Genomic DNA, 16,238 nt, shown 5'->3' with positions numbered 1-16,238 from the left:
TTTCATTTGTCTCATTTTTTTTTTTTTTTTTTACTGTGAAATATTAAAACATTAAAGTGTTTTATAACCTACCTCTTTGTGTGTATATCACATTGATTTGATACAGCTCAACCACTCCCAATGATTTGCCACAGTAACCTATTGATTTCCTATCTTTGTTTACATTATGAGTTAATAGTTCATAACCTATTGTTGTGAAAGTATGATTCACCTTGCTTGTCGCTCCAAGAGCACAGGACTGCAGCCTGGCTGTGTTGAGCTCTGCACGTGTGAGCTCAAATTTCACTCTGTCTGCACATCACAGGACAGAACAGATGGAAATAACTGCCTCATGACTGCTCTTTATCATGTGAATTTGAGTTGTTTTTGTTTATTACTGTTACCATTAGGATTTATAGATCACAGCATATGGCTAGGCTACTAAATGTGTCTGGCTCTTCCTGGTTGTAATATTTATTTAACAACGGCTTCAAAATGCCTTAAAATCAAATTTTTACATTATTACCATGTCCTCTAGTGCAGTGATTTTCAACTTTTTTTGAGCCAAGGCACATTTTTTTCATTGAAAAAATCACGAGGCACACCATAAGCAGAAAATGTTAAAAAAATGAAACTCTGCATCCTATATTTACAATATAAAGTAATTCTCATCAGATTATTTTGAACAGGAATCAAATAAACACACAAAAAAAGCATTTTATAATAAAATAAAATATTTCTACTCACTCAATGTGAAACCTGATATTTTTTAGACCAGTTAGGTGTAATTGGATAATTTCCTACGGCACACCAGACAATATCTCACGGCACACTAGTGTGCCACGGCACAGTGGTTGAAAAACACTGCTCTAGTGTTGTAGCCTATTTAATATATAAATATGACCAGGTGGGGGCAGCAGGGAGTTTTGTCACGTGACAGCATGGGCCTACAGCACAGTGGACATGTAGTGCTTTTCAGTGTTTGCCTAGCCTATTACTTACTGTACTCCCATTTTTTTGTATTTTGAAATCTGCAGATAAACTGGATATATTTGATTCATGGCTAAGAAACTGAAATCTTCGAGTTGTGACCGTGGACATGAGGTGGATATTCTCAAGGACATTCAGTTGAACCTCCTGGAGTGTAAAGTCTGCTTTAAGGATTTTAACCAAGACTACAAACCCCGGCACCTTCTCTGCGGTCACGTCCTATGTCAGGAATGTGTTTTGGCCCTGGCCCACCCTGTCCTCAGGAAGCTGGAGTGCCCCTTTTGCAGACAGCTGTGCACTGTGGACCACACCTCCAACTGCCAAGTCCTAAGTGACCTCCAGGAGATGCTATTGTTGCATGAATCCAGGTGTGCTCTTCCACCCTACAATACAGAGAAGAGCTTAAGCTTGGAGACAAAATTGGGATCGATGTCTGCAGTTTTGGGAGGATGGGGTACTCTGATAAATCCAGTGGGACTTGATGTATTGGGGTCATTAGAAACAATTGTAATAGTACATGATGGGACACACAGAGTTGTGGTATTAAGCTCTAAAGGGAAAATTCTTAACAGATTCGGGTCAAGAGGAAGAGATACTTGGAATATTATTTACCCATTGGATGTGGCTGTGTGTCCTATGGGTCATGTGGTTATAACAGATGGAGGAGATAGAGCAGTGAAGATCTATACATCCAGAGGAACGCATATAATCACAATCAAGGCCTCATTTCAGCTTCCTTGGGGTGTGGACACAGACAGTGGTGGAAACATAATTGTATCAGACACCATGGCTGGCTCGCTTTTTCAAATAAAAGTGGACTATTGTAACAGTGTTGATTTTGAATGTCACACAGCCGTTACTAACCTTGAGAATCCCAAAGCTGTAGCCTGTGTTGCCGTGAATGGGAATATTGCAACAGTAGAGCATTTAAAGAGCAACCAGCACACAAGACTTAAAGTATTTACAAATGACTTTCACATAGTCTATCAGAATGACAGCTCTAGCATAAGACTACAGTATGATGTTTGTATCCATATGTCAGCTGTGACCTTTGACCCCAACGGTGATGTGATTGTGGTGGACAATAGTCATGGGACAATTTGGAGTTTGGGAAAACCTTGGCATGGGTCTGTTCCTGTACCTCTTGTAAGTGCCAATCTTATACGTCCCGTAGCATTGAAATTTATGAACAACAAACTCATTATACTGGACAGTGGAGACCATACAGTGAAGATTTATAATGCTGCATCTGAAACTGGGTCAACTAGCCAGTAGCCAGTATCTTACAAGACCTCTGAGAAGGCTTATGGGGGAAATGTAGCCTTCTTGATGCTGTGAAAATATGTATTTACTGTGATAGCCTGTATAATGTATGTCATAATTGTTATTAAAGGTTTAAAATGTGTGTATTTATTTAACACAATGGATTCTGTATTTTTAATCTCTTGTATATTATAGGCCTATTATTGTATGCTACTATGGAATTAAGTACTTAGTATCATTGAGTCAAACATCAAGCAAAGCAATACCATCTCCATAGTGACCAAACTGTGACAGACCACCCCACCAGAAAAAATTCCATAGTGCACGTTTAAGATTACTCCAGTTTTACTTGAACTGTGTTTTTGTTTCACTTGCGTAGGCCTGGAATTCTACTTATTTGTTGTTTGAGCCTGGGCTACTTCCACTTGAGGAGAAGTCGACACTTTCTATCCAGTTCTGTGTGAGATAGTGTTGTGTAATGCAATGTAATCTGAAAAAGAAAAATCGAACCTACTTGTCATCTTGACCATTCTGCTTTGGCCCCTCTCTGGCCCAGTCTTGCTCCATCTCCCTCCCTCTCCTTCTCTTTCCCTCTCTCTCCATTTCTCCCCCCCTTTTGCCCCCCCCCCCCCCCTCTCTGCTCCTCTGAGGCAGGTCCCTCTCTCTCTCTCCCTCTCTCTCCTCTGGGCTGGAGCTGCCTCTCTCTCCCTCTTCCTCTGGGGCAGGTCCCCCCCACCGCCTCCCTCTCTCTCCCTCTCTCCTCTGGGCCGGGTCGCCTCTCTCTCTGTTCCTCTCTCTCTCTGTTCCTCTCTCTCTCTCGCTCTCTGTTCCTCTGGGCCGGGGCCGCCTCTCTCTCTCTCTCTCTCTCTCTCTCTGTTCCTTTCCCTCCCTCTTTCTCTCTCTTTCTCTCTGCCCTCTGGGCTGGGCCGCTTCTCTCTCTCTCTGTTCCTCTGGGGCAGGTCCCCCTCTCTCTCTCTCCCTCTCTCCTCTGGGCTGGGCCGCCTCTCTCTCTCTCTCTCCCTCTCTCTATTCCTCTGGGCCAGGTCTCTCTCTCTGTTCCTCTGGGCCAGGTCCCTCTCTCTCTCGCTTTCTCCCTGTCCCTCTGGGCCGGGCCGCCTCTCTCTCTCTCTCTCTCTGTGTTCCTCTCCCTCCCTCTCTCTCTGTTCCTCTCCCTCCCTTTCTCTCTCTCTGTCCCTCTCTCTCTCTGTCCCTCTCTTTCTCTCTGTTCCTCTCCCTCTCTCTCTCTCTTTGTTCCTCTCCCTCCCTCTCTCTCTGTCCCTCTGGGCTGGACCGCCTCTCTCTCCCTGTTCCTCTCTCTCTTTCTCTCTCTCTGTCCCTCTCTCTCTTCCTCTGGTCCGGGCCGCCTCTCTCTCTCCCTGTTCCTCTACCTCCCTCTCTCTCTCTTTCTCTCTCTCTGTTCCTCTGGTCCGGGCCGCCTCTCTCTCTCTCTCTCTGTTCCTCTCCCTCCCTCTCTCTCTCTCTCTCTCTCTGTTCCTCTGGTCCGGGGCCGCCTCTCTCTCTCTCTCTCTCTCTCCCTGTTCCTCTACCTCCCTCTCTCTCTCTTTCTCTCTCTCTGTTCCCCTGGTCCGGGGCCGCCTCTCTCTCTCTCTCTCTCCGTTCCTCTCCCTCCCTCTCTCTCTTTCTCTCTCTCTGTTCCTCTGGTCCGGGGCCGCCTCTCTCTCTCTCTCTCTCTCTCCCTCTCTCTCTCTCTCTCTCTTTCTCTCTCTCTCTGTTCCTCTGGTCCGGGGCCGCCTCTCTCTCCCTCTCTCTCTGTTCCTCTCCCTCCCTCCCTCTCTCTCTCTCCTTTCTCCAGTCTGCCAGAGGAGAGCAGTCATGCTCCCAGCGGAAGATGGCGGTGGGGATGCTGTGCGGGGCTGGATTTAAGAACAGGGTTTTTGCGCAGGAAGAACCGAGGCGGAATGGATATAAAACTAAACATGGACTCTCTCCCGCGTGATACAGTCGAGCTGCGGACTCTTGGATTGGTTTGATTAGGCTCGCGTGCCTCTTTTGTGTCCGAAATCCTTGGCTTGTTGTCGGGCAGTGTACACAGATAGCTCGGCGCATAGACAGACAGGGTGGGAGTGAGAGAACTGGACAAAAATGTCGGATACAAAGGTAAAAGTTGCGGTGAGAGTTCGGCCCATGAACCGCAGGGGTAAGTGTTGTATCGATGCATACTGTTCACAAGTCTCTAGTCAAGCCACTTTGCGCTAATGCTAAGTTTTGTAAAGTTTTCGCTTAGGCGCATATGCAGCAGTGTTATGCACAAGAGAGTGCGCGCGGTCAGATCAGCTTGTGTCTAACTTTTGATACACCCACACAACAATTGCTTTTCTGGACATAACAAAACTTTTCCCTGCAGAAATTGAACTCAATACAAAATGTGTCGTCGACATGGAGGACAACCAGACAGTTTTACACCCCCCAACATCCAATGGAAAAGGAGAAAACAGGTAATCAATCAAAAAAACATTGACATATTGGAGAAAAAAAAATCTTATGTGATTGCACTTAGAAACAATAAGAAAACACAGTTAGAGTATACAAGTACGTGTTCTTAGAGGCAAAATATAGACGAAATGACAAGCTGTAATCTTGATTGTGATCTAGCAAATGTGTTGGTGTTATGTCATGGCAGTTCAAGTTTAATTGCAATGTTATATGCATCTTAAAATCCTATTATGGCCACAAATCCGTAGAAGTTCGTGACTAAAACTTGTTTCTGTATGTGCCTAGACAACCAGACAGTCACCCACCTGCTTGCAACATGATATATTGTTATGTAATCTTTGGTAAAGTTTGCTTTGGTTTGAAGCCTGCTCGTTGTCTAATAATAGTATTCACATTTTCTACCTGTTGTTTAGTTTTAAAGCTTGTTGTGGTTGTTGAGACTTTGACAGGTTGATGTGGGGCCTCGAGCAATAGGTGCATATAAGCAGAGCCTGTAATCACACATTTAGACACAGTGCAATCCAAATAGTGCTAAAAGACAGCGCAAACATAAGCAAATGTAATAAATGGCTAGGTTGAAATTGATATCTTAAAACAACTAAGTAAGATGCCGTGATGTCCGAATATGGTCCAATAGTAATAGTCTTAATTTGTGAACTCATGGAAATAGTTCATAGTTGCTAATATCTCCCCCACCCATCTGACTTCTTACACACTTTACACACTGCTTTCGTACAGTCTGGCTGCTTCTCTCTGCTTCACACATGATTTGACAGCTGACCTGATTACCCACAGGTGCAAATAAATCAAATAAAGTAGTTCTTAAGGAAAAGACGTTATTTGTTATGTCATCTGAATCAGCAGTAATGGCTGTTTTGAGTAGTAGGCGAGAGACTTAATGAGAACCAAATGGGTGGCAGGGCTGAGTGTTTCCCATGGTATTTCTTGGTAAAGTGTAATGCGCTCTCTAATACATGTAACAGTCGGAATTTGTGTGTATTTAGGGCAATTATCGGAGCAAAACATTAACCAAGTATGTAGGCTTTCCAAATCGTCAACCCTAGCCTAGTTATGTTTAATTTGTTTAATTTCCGCACATTTTAATAATCTTTTATATTCAGCTGTCCTTCTTTTCCGGGCATGACATCATACGGTGGTATTACAAAATATGCTCTTATGTTTTCCAAGTCCATACAGCTTCACAGATCAAAATAACTTTCCTTATAATGCACAACTTACCAACTTTGATGCCAGCAACTATTGTATTTAACTTAATTTACACTGCTTGATTCCCTAGGTTTTTTTGTGTTGTTTTTTGTCTGTCTTTTTTTTTTTTTTCAAATCCATTTCACCCATACATGAAATACCAAGATCATCAAAAGCTATAATATATTGGACAATAACACACAGAGGTGATTGATAGTTTCATTGTTTGAGTACTGCTACATCTGCATTGCTGTCTCTTCCAGGTGCTTGGATCTGTGCCCAGTTCTTTCCATTGCTACCTATTTCCATGCTATTGAGCTAAGCACAACTTAACAGAGCTAATTTCCATAGTACATAATTTAGACTGCTGACTCTTGCATCGTGGTAGGTTAATGCTGGTTTTATCCCATACTGAGAGGTTCCCAGATTTAGCATTTGTTTAACGTGTATGAGATGTACATTTTTGAACTTGGCTAGTCCTGTCAAAATATTTTAACTTTGGGTTTACACTTGGGTTAGGATTATGGGTTAGTCTGGATTTTTTTGGGTCAATGTTTTTTTCATGGAAATATTTGGTGCTGTCTCTGAATTTAGAGACATTTGAAAACCATCTAGGCTTTGTATTTTAACCAGAATTGTAGTATTTTAATATTCCTTTCGTTACTTAACAATATCTTTTCTGAATCCTCATATATTTGCATTTGTTTTAGGATGCAGCGTTTGTGCTCTGCGATTTAGACCTCTGTGTTTAGGCTGCCATGGTTTTACTAAAACCTTATAATTTTCCTCTCTGCTGCAGTGAATCCACAGAAGGGAATACCCTGATCATTTAGACTGGGCTTCGACACCTGTTCTTGTGTACTGGCAATGCCTCAGAATCAGAGTATTAGTCTGCCAAATATGTCCCCAGGGCCCATCATCCTGAGAAACAATCTCGTGGGAATGTTTGATTGTGAGCCGAAAAAGGAGCTGCAGTAATAGTTATTTTTGTACTTGGATCTAAACTGGTCTGAACTCCTGCCTGGAAGTTTTGTAACACTTGATTGATCGATGCAACTTTGAACTTTAACTATTTTACAAAGCATGTCGCTACACATTTCCAGTAGACCACACAGTTAGCTTTGTAAAGCATTCCAGGAGATGTAAGGGATTTTCTTTTGATAGTTAAGCCTCGTCTTTGCACAAGCATTATAGGCATTATGGCGACACTTGTGACTGCCACAGAGCACCCAGCCCTGAGAAATGAACTATAATCTTAGTTAATGAAACCAGGATTGTGACTGGAGGGCGATAGGTTGAGTTACCTTATGTTTTCACTGCAAGTTCCCCAGTGTTGTCTTTCATCTGTCAGCTAAGCTAACCCCATATGGATGGCATATGGGGTTGGTGGGGATGGGGGTGGGTATTATTTCCATTCAAAACTAAACCAGGTCTAAAACTACAACTTATTTAATCTAAACAAGACTACACTGGGTCTATAGCAGGTCTAAGGGTGTGGTCACACCTGCATGACTAAACCCAAAACTCAACCTGGACAAGATTCATACTAAACCAGGATCAGGACCAGTCCAAGTCCACATCAGGGCTAAGCTGGGCTAAATTTGAGATGAAATAAGGTGGGTGTGAATGCGCCCTTAATCAGGCCTATACAGGACTACATCAGGACTATACCAGGTCCTCTCAAGGTCTAATCCATGTCTATGTACCACTCCCAAACAATGATTAAGGCAGGTCTAGACTAGGACTAAACAAGACCACACCAGGTTCTAAACCAGGTTCTAAACTAGGTTCTTAACCAAGATTTATATTTGATTAAATCAGGACTAAATCATAGTCAGCTCCACTTGAACTAATCCACGCTAAAACTAGGACTACATTATGCATGGTTTTCAGAATGATGAGAAATGTGGCGTAGTTGCCATAGCAATTACCAATTTACAAAATATATCCTTTGAAAGGGAAAAAGTCCTTAAAATGTTGCATAAAAGGGATCTGAAACCTGAACATCAAGACTAAACCAGGTTCAAACTTTCAGGTGTCTGTGGTGTGGGCTTAGAGACAAAAGAGGTGGGGTGAAGGGGGAGAGAGACCTGAGGCAGTCTGCTTTTGGGGGTGAGTGGTGACACATCGTGACTGGAAAATACCCTTGGACTCCAACAGTGTTACCTTTATCATGTCTCTACATGTTCATGAACACTGCACTGAGATTAAGACAGCACAGACATTTTGGTTTGTAAGTAGAGAGGCAGATGCCATTATCAGTGCATCTCTGTCTCTTATTTACTCTAAAACAGAGACTTAAATGTGCACTATGTAACTTCTCTGGTGAGGGTACACCACTTGCTGTCTCGATGGAGCTCTTACTTCTTTTCCTGGAATGTTCCACAGTATTGCATCAAACATATCCAGCTTACATTCATTAAACAATAAGTATTTTAATTGCTAACAAATGTCTGAAAATGGTAACGACCTGGTGGTGTTGTCTACCCTCCACCAGAAAAGTTACATAAAGCACTATTTTTAATAAAAATTACTTATTAGGTCAACTGATTTGTCTATCAAACTGAATACAATTCTCATGATTGTTTTACGTTTTTATCTTTTCAACTTGAGAAGCGCCACTCTCACTATCGCTACAGTTCAGTGTACATGAACATCTAATTCTAACAATGCTTGAAACTGTGTAATTTCCGCCTCCCTATCTCGCCCCTTATCACTAATGGTAACAAGAAGTTCATGTTTATCTCTACTTGAGTGTGCTCTCTTGTTTTCATTATTGTTATCTGGAAAAGTTAAGAGAGAATCAGCACTGACTGTCCTATGGGAGTCCAGCATTCTTCAACAGTTTGAGTTACATCTGTGTTTTGAATTTTATGGATAGACTGTAGTAATTCTTATATGTATTTTTTTCCATTTAAGATGTGACTGTAGGCCTGTCATGATAACACATTTTGAAGTGGGATATATTGAACATGGATGCCAATAACACAGCATAATTCCAGTAAACCCCTTCTCTAAGTGTACAATATCTTTCAAATCATGAGCTGCAATGAATGAAACCCTCTTGATTAGTATCTATAATCATCAAAGTGGTTATTTAGTAGCTCTCTACAGCTCAAATCCTAACATAAAATATACAAACAATAACAAAACGTTACTCATTAGTACAAATCAATGGTGTAAATATTGAGCCCCCCAAAAATAATGTATAATGTTCCATCTAGTATTTATCCAATCCACTTTTATTTCTATTGTACATTTTACGAAAAAAAAATAGATAGAATAATAGAATAAAATCGAATAGAATAAACAATAGAATAAAAATAATACAACAGAATTATTGAACAAAAGGTCAATAGTGTAATGATCTGATATTTTGTGTTTACCTCAGAGTTGACACCTTTTGAAACTGTTTATGTGTTGTTGTTGTTGTTGTTGTGTAATGTAACTGCTTTTGTATGTGTCACTTGGTTGCTATGCTAACAGGTTGATGTGAAGGTTTTATTCATCATTTACTGGTCTGTTTTTGAGTCTGGTTCTAGGAGTTGAGACTGATGTTGTTTTGCTCTTTTTTGGTGTGGGTTACAGCTGACAGTAGCCCTTATGTCCAGAAAATAAGGAACCAGAAGAAATTCGGCATGTTTCCTTACACCACAATGCTACAATATAGTAATTAGAATGTGACCATGTCAGACTCTCGCATGGAGGGCGAGAGCTTTGCCTTGAAATATCTAAAGCTAAATTCACAAATGTTGAACCTGGTGATGATTTCTATGAGTGACTCGACGGAATAATTTACTATTACATCAAAAACAGTATCATTTAAAGATCCTATATTACGCCAAAATGACTCTTGTGAGCTTTAAGCCACGTTACAATGTTGTTACCACATCAAAAACATACCTGGAGTTGTGTTTTGTTTCTTTCACACACTTGCGTAAGCCTTTATTATTAGTCTGTCTACATCTCTAAAACTCAGAGTGCTCCAGCTTGTGATGCGATGAAAAGGTAGTTTTCAAGTTAACAGCTAGCTTTTATTTTTTGCTCAGTAGAGATTGGCAGAGCTGAAATCATCCAAATTAGTTAAGTGAAGGCGTATGGAGTTTAAAAACACAGTGGAGCACTTCCTGTATTATCACATGTCATCACAAGGAGGAAAAGAGTGTTTTCAGTTTGAGAGAAGAACTCAGCCTAAATATTCAGTGCTTGTGTGTTAAACATGTGTGAATGAAACAAAACACAAATCCGGGTATGTTTTTGATAACAGATCAGAAAACAGATAACAGATCGGAAAATGGAGTAATATGGGCCCTTTAAGCTCACCCATCTGTATTAAATATTATTGCCCTTTAGAATGCGGTGCTGTCATCTGAAACCCAGTCTATGGGATTGTGTTTTGTTGAAGGGGGGAGTCGCATAAGAGCCACTCAATCCAAAACACGCCAAATGACAATGGTGTCTCATCCAATGGCCACCCTCAGGAATGTTGCCTTTGTGTTAGATTGTGAGCAAATATTCACTGTTTCCATTCTCTGAACCATCTTCCTTACTTTTCTTATTCACAGAAAGTATTGTTCCACGATTGGTGCGTGTTTTGTTTTGGGGGTGGGAAGTTGTTTACATCCTGAGCCGGAATTATTTTTTTATTTTTTTTTGTTCTTTGTTTGCTGCCTGTGTCTCATTAATCTCAGCTGTATCGTCTGTAGCTCTGAGCAACTGAAAAAGAAAAATCTTGCTGAGATCTTTTATAATGATCCCGGTTTTCCTTCTGCAGAGACTTTCTTGGTGAAGGCTGTTTGATCTGGGTTGGTTTAATGTGTTTTTGCGGTGTGGTCAGTGGAGACTTTGTAATGTATTCTAATTACTTTTGGATGTTGCTGACTTCATAAATAAGTGTCAATCATGATTTCAGTTCTGATCAGTGGCAATGTTACATTTAGCTGCACAGTTCTGTAAGTCTACATTATGTACACGGTTTAATCCATTATTTTCTTCAGGTAAATCCAAACCAGATTTAAAAGGCAAAAAGAAAGAAAATAAGTTTTATTCTTAAGTTTTATTTGTTCTTTTTGTTATTGGACTGTCATCAGCAAATATTTAGAGCCCTTTTTGCTCCTTTGTACTTTTTAATTTCATTGAAATTTCATTCATAGCAGCAGCACTTACCATAATACAGCCCCTTATCATCCTTGTACAAGTGAGCACCATCCTATTCAGATCCAAATCACTCTTTCTGCTCAACAAATATGCTGCTTGTCTCACTGGGGCCTGTCAACTCAGATATTAATCGACACTCAAATTTATATTGAAAGAAGATTTTGAGCAAGTAACAGTAATAACAACACACATATACTAAAAAATAATTAAAAAGGTTCAAAGTATAGCTTTCCTGAATAGTTTTAGAATGATCTTGAGCTTGATCAGAAGGACCACGTGATAGCATAACGAAAGAGCTATTCATTTGTGTTGAAATTGACATTGTATTGTCTAAAAAAAAGAACATTTTGTATTAGCTGAGTAGTATCAAAATTGGCACAGGGTATCAAGCCAATTCCATAGTATTGAAATAGTGTTGTGACAACATCACTATCCCAGACAACTTCAAATGTGGTTTAATGAAGATATGATTATATAAAAACAGACAATTTGTCCTTTGCTCCAAATCAATGAGCTGATGTACACCTGTGCAGCTACGTACTGAATATATTTTGACTTCCTTCTCCCCTGAAACAAAAGTGATAAAGATTGCAAACAAATATGTCACATTTTAGTTACAATCATACAGAGAATCATGGTGAGAGGTGTACGAATGGGGAGATGCTTCTTATATCTGTGAAAATGACCATGTACATTGTTTTGGTTTGACACTGGAAACAGATTTAACCTCGGAAAAGCTGATACCACTGTCTGAAACGTTAGCGTCGCAGTGTCAGAAATACCGAAGGGGATTAAACAAGACCTCGAGAAGATCAGACATTTTGTTATGGAAACTTAGCAGAGACATCAGAGTGTGTTGTATTTGCTGTTTAAAGACTGTGGAGATGCGGTGCCTTGCTTTTTATATGAAGGTTTGACTCATAAAACTTAAACTACGTCTTAACCTCAGCTGTTGCCTGGATACCAAAAGGTTATGCTAACAACCTAATGGAGGAGAATGTAAATTTGCTATAATAAAAGAGTAATTGAACATTTGCAATGCATACAGACTTGAATAGGGTCTTTAATCTGGTTTGCTAACCTTGGTCATGTGATCTTGTGTGCATGGAACTAATGCCATGTCTGCTCTTTAATCTATAAAGTGGAAGTTGTTATGTTGTTTTGTTGGACTTAGATGAACTTCATTGATCCACATTAGGACTGCAATCAAAAAACATTTAGATAATAGAATGTCCTCTGCAAAGAACTACATTATGGAGCTATCCTGTCTTAATAGAAACAAATGTTGTTGTACAAATAGTTTAGACATCTACAAACACACCCTGAAATACATGGGATCCTTGTATTTGTTTATCAGTTCATATTTCAGTCTTTTCTCAAATGTGAATGCTCCTGGAGTTGTTTACAATATGCACTCTAAACAGAATCCTACTTTTTAAACATATACTGCGAATCTAATCATGATCCCTGTACTTGTCAGACGAGATTAACTCAATTCGATTTTCTAACAAAATTGTCCAGCCCAAATAAAACTACTACTTCTACTACTACTACTACTACTAATAATAATATTAATGAGCATATTAGTGGTGGTGGTAGTAGTAGCAGAAAAAACAAGTAAGAAAGAAAGATGTTTAGAAAGCCGTCTATATTTTGCTGTGTATTTGGAGCAGCCGAACTTCTGGTCAGCCCGATGCAGTGCAGTGACCTCTGCCTGGAGTGGGCGTAGAGCAGCGTGTCCTCTGCTAAACTGGAGGAGCATTTGAGATGTAGCTCTGAGCTGCAACCCAACACCTGTACACACACTCATACACACATAGACACACACTCACACAGACACACACACGGACACAAGCGCCGCTGAAGGCTGGCGCTGCTTTTTCTCAAACCTGATATGCCATCATAAAGGATCTCATTTTGAAGCATTCTTTTTATGGCTGTCCAAAAAAATAAAAAATCACTGACTTGAATCTACACTAAAACTACATTCAAACTAGATAATCATTTGAACAAGTATATTAATATATAAGTGTACTAAAAAACAGTTAAAGGGCAACATTTTACCGATAATGAATAGTTTTAGAATGAATGATCTATCCATGGGTTTCAGGATGATCAAGAATTTGGACCTTTACCCTGGCAATTGACATTTTAAAAGTTTAAAACTAAATATTATATCTTGAATGGGCTATTGTATGGGCTAGGAAACTGAAACCCATGAATATAATAAGAGCTAGAATAAGGCCGCGTGGTAATATTGATAATAATACTACTATTCTGTATTGAAAATGACAATTATTGAGCCTTTTCCTTAGTACAGAAATCAAGTTTGAAATTTTAGTATGACATCACCCATTCTTTTGAAATGTGGAACACATTTTCTGAACATTTGTCACACACTTTGGTTGGATGAATCATTGGGGGATGACAGTTTAATCTGGTGAGTTGCTTTCTGGGTGAGCTGAGTGCCGATTTCAGTGGCATAATAACCCTCTGGCCTTAATCCTGCTCAACCACAAGGGGGATTCCAGAGCTCTCCCACTCCCTACGGCTGTGGAGATTCAGATAACACAGACAGAGGTGTAATAAAGAAACATTTATTTGATTTTGTTGTGATATTTACCAAATGTCAACAGTTTATTTAGATAAGTGGACGTAAAGTTAAGTTAAGAAATTGGGGACGGTAACTGTGAAGGCTGAGGTGGTGACTTAACAATGGGATAGTTTATTTTTGTACATGTCTGCAGTTGTTAAGTGCACTATTTTTGTTGTGTTTTGTCAGTTTTGTTCTGTTTTATGTATTTTGTATTGTACTGTGTGTTATTTGACTTATTTAAATTCAATACGTGATTTAGACATAGCAGAAGACAGTAAGAGGATGTTGTTGGAAGGAGGGGTCACTGCAGTCCTGTGGCACATGCACTCACCGATGTCCCCCCACCCGCTGAGGGCACAGTCTGGCAGTGCGCTTGATGACTTATGCAGTGTATTAGTTGCCTAAAGCCTAAGTGTCTTCTTGAGCGTAAGAGAATGTATAGACTATGTGATGATATGAACTGGCATTTCTGTGTTACATGGGATTCACACACATGTGCAACCAGGGACAAAAAAACAAGGAGAAGAGTGTCCAACAAGGCACAGGCTAATGAATGAACAAACAAATAGAATTCAATATTGCTTTGCCTTGAATGTACAGTATAGGATTAAACTTAACTATCTCAATGGAGACAAGCAGTACACACTACTAGGTGTTTCTGTTTCAGGTCAGATTTTAGGTATTTCAAGGTGTGTTTGAGAAAAAAATAACTTGTAATTCATCAAACGCAAGAGATAGATACGTTCATTGCCGTACTGGGGAACTGATAACACAACATCTCCATAGAGACAACAGATGACAGAGCCCTCCATCAGAAAAGATCCAATTACAAAAGTGAACGTTTAAGGAGCATGCAGCTGTTACAGATTAGTATATTAAGATAATCTTAAACAGAAATCAGTTGTTATATACACAAACAAGTATCTTTTAATCATGTGATAAAACCAGGCTTTAGAAAGATGACTAAAAGAAAAATCTAATTAGGTGTTTTATTTTCAGCTGATGTGGTCTGTTTCTCTCTGTTTCTCCCTTTCAATGGTATGTCTTGTTTACTAGATCACTATGGTGAACATGCAACTGTCCGGTCTGAAAATAGCCTCCGCTTGGCCTTTGGGGAAGTCCTAGATATGAGCCTCTCTGTCTGCAGTAGTACTGTAGTACAGTGCTATGAGAGTATAGTCATTGGTCACCCAGTTCTAATGCACTGGAAGAGACCAGAGCAGGAGGCCATAAGGCTGAGTCTGCTCTGATTAACACAGTGGCCCACAGTCAGAGAAAATCCCAAATAAGAGCGTAGTCTTGTCACTATCTCTGTTTTGGTTTAACTGGGGGTGAAAACAATCACTGTAAAACTAATTGCTGCTTGATTGATTGCGCAAATGTGATCTTTGTGTTTGACCTAAAAACTCAAAAAATGAGAAGCATGATGTTTTCCAAGTTTTAACAAATTAAGGACTTCTATTACTGTGTGCAAAATGAATGTTTGGTTTAGTTTTATTTTTTTTATTTTAGTAATAGACCACAGTATTGGACTGGATAGGCCTCATGCACCAGGTATTTATTGTTTAACTACTGATATAAAAAAGATAAATCAGTCCTATTTTTGTTGGGTGTTCAGTTCAGATGTATTGATAACTGGGTTTACATTAGATACCTCTTACTCGTAAAAGTTACCCAGCAGTCCTATTTCGGAGAGTGGTTGAATTTTGATTTTAGGGGGAGTTCTCCTTGAATACCTCAAATATTGGTAACTTGTTAACTTGGTATTTGGTTACGTACCTCTCTGTACTTGTATCCACTTGCAGCCGTTGGTACAACTGAGTGCAGTTTCCCCGGTCTGGCCTCTCTGTTAAGTCCACTGACAAGAGCTATTTACTCAACAGAGTCAGTGGGACATTGAATCCTAAATCTACTCTCTTCTTCACGCTCCAATGGTCCAATTATCAAACTAATCACAGCAATACTTACCAGCAGGAAATACCACCATGTGAGAGTGAATGAATGACTGAAACCATGAGTGAATGAATAGTTGAATCTATGAGGGGAGGTGGATGGATACAGAAATTCAAATGTATGGAGTAAAATCAATGTTTTTTATGTACTATATATTTGTTTCGAGTGATAAAAGTTGTAACAGTTGCCATGGAAATTAACAATTCAAAATTAAATATTCTAATATTTGAACAGAATGGTCAAAATCTTCAAAATTCAGTCATGGGATTCAATCATGCCACTTTTTTACAGAGAAAAAAGCGGCATGACTGAATCCCATGAAACACAACTACAAGAATGTATTTTATTCAGTTCATTGGGCATTTTGCTAATTGTTTTTCTTTCTCTCTTTTATGGCGAATGGCTGCTGCTGTTCATCAGAAAACAACCCAAGGTATGTATAACATTATACAGTATTTTTGTGTGTCTGAATCTGTTGTTCATAATTGACATGGCAGTGATAATGTGATTACTATCATTCATATTTTAAACTGTAAAGTATAGTGAACATCGCCCTTGATGACACACAAGATTGTGCAGGTCTGTTTGATTTGAACTAAAGCTTTTGATTCAGTAGATCATAAAATCCTTCTGAAGCGCC

The 16,238-nt window shown here is 39.7% G+C and overlaps 2 protein-coding genes across 7 annotated transcripts in view; both read left to right on the top strand.

Moving 5' to 3' along the window:
• The first annotated feature begins 965 nt into the window (after positions 1 to 965).
• LOC117384232 (E3 ubiquitin-protein ligase NHLRC1-like) lies at positions 966 to 2,244 on the top strand. The gene has a single exon (XM_033981521.2). The coding sequence runs from the start codon at positions 1,039 to 1,041 to the stop codon at positions 2,242 to 2,244; it is 1,206 nt and encodes a 401-aa protein (XP_033837412.2). The 5' UTR covers positions 966 to 1,038.
• Positions 2,245 to 4,067: 1,823 nt separating this feature from the next.
• kif13a (kinesin family member 13A) overlaps positions 4,068 to 16,238 on the top strand; it is a 37,960-nt gene continuing 25,789 nt past the window's right edge. For all 6 annotated transcript variants that reach the window (XM_055227570.1, XM_055227567.1, XM_055227569.1 and 3 more), the window contains exons 1-3: positions 4,068 to 4,390; positions 4,598 to 4,688; positions 16,019 to 16,031. In XM_055227570.1, the coding sequence (XP_055083545.1) occupies positions 4,336 to 4,390; positions 4,598 to 4,688; positions 16,019 to 16,031 (159 nt within the window). In that variant the 5' untranslated portion in view covers positions 4,068 to 4,335. The remainder of the gene's footprint in view (positions 4,391 to 4,597; positions 4,689 to 16,018; positions 16,032 to 16,238) is intronic.

The sequence above is a fragment of the Periophthalmus magnuspinnatus genome, chromosome 16 (assembly GCF_009829125.3).
Source record: "Periophthalmus magnuspinnatus isolate fPerMag1 chromosome 16, fPerMag1.2.pri, whole genome shotgun sequence".
Lineage (NCBI taxonomy): Eukaryota > Metazoa > Chordata > Actinopteri > Gobiiformes > Gobiidae > Periophthalmus > Periophthalmus magnuspinnatus.
This window is presented reverse-complemented; position numbering and strand designations above follow the sequence as displayed.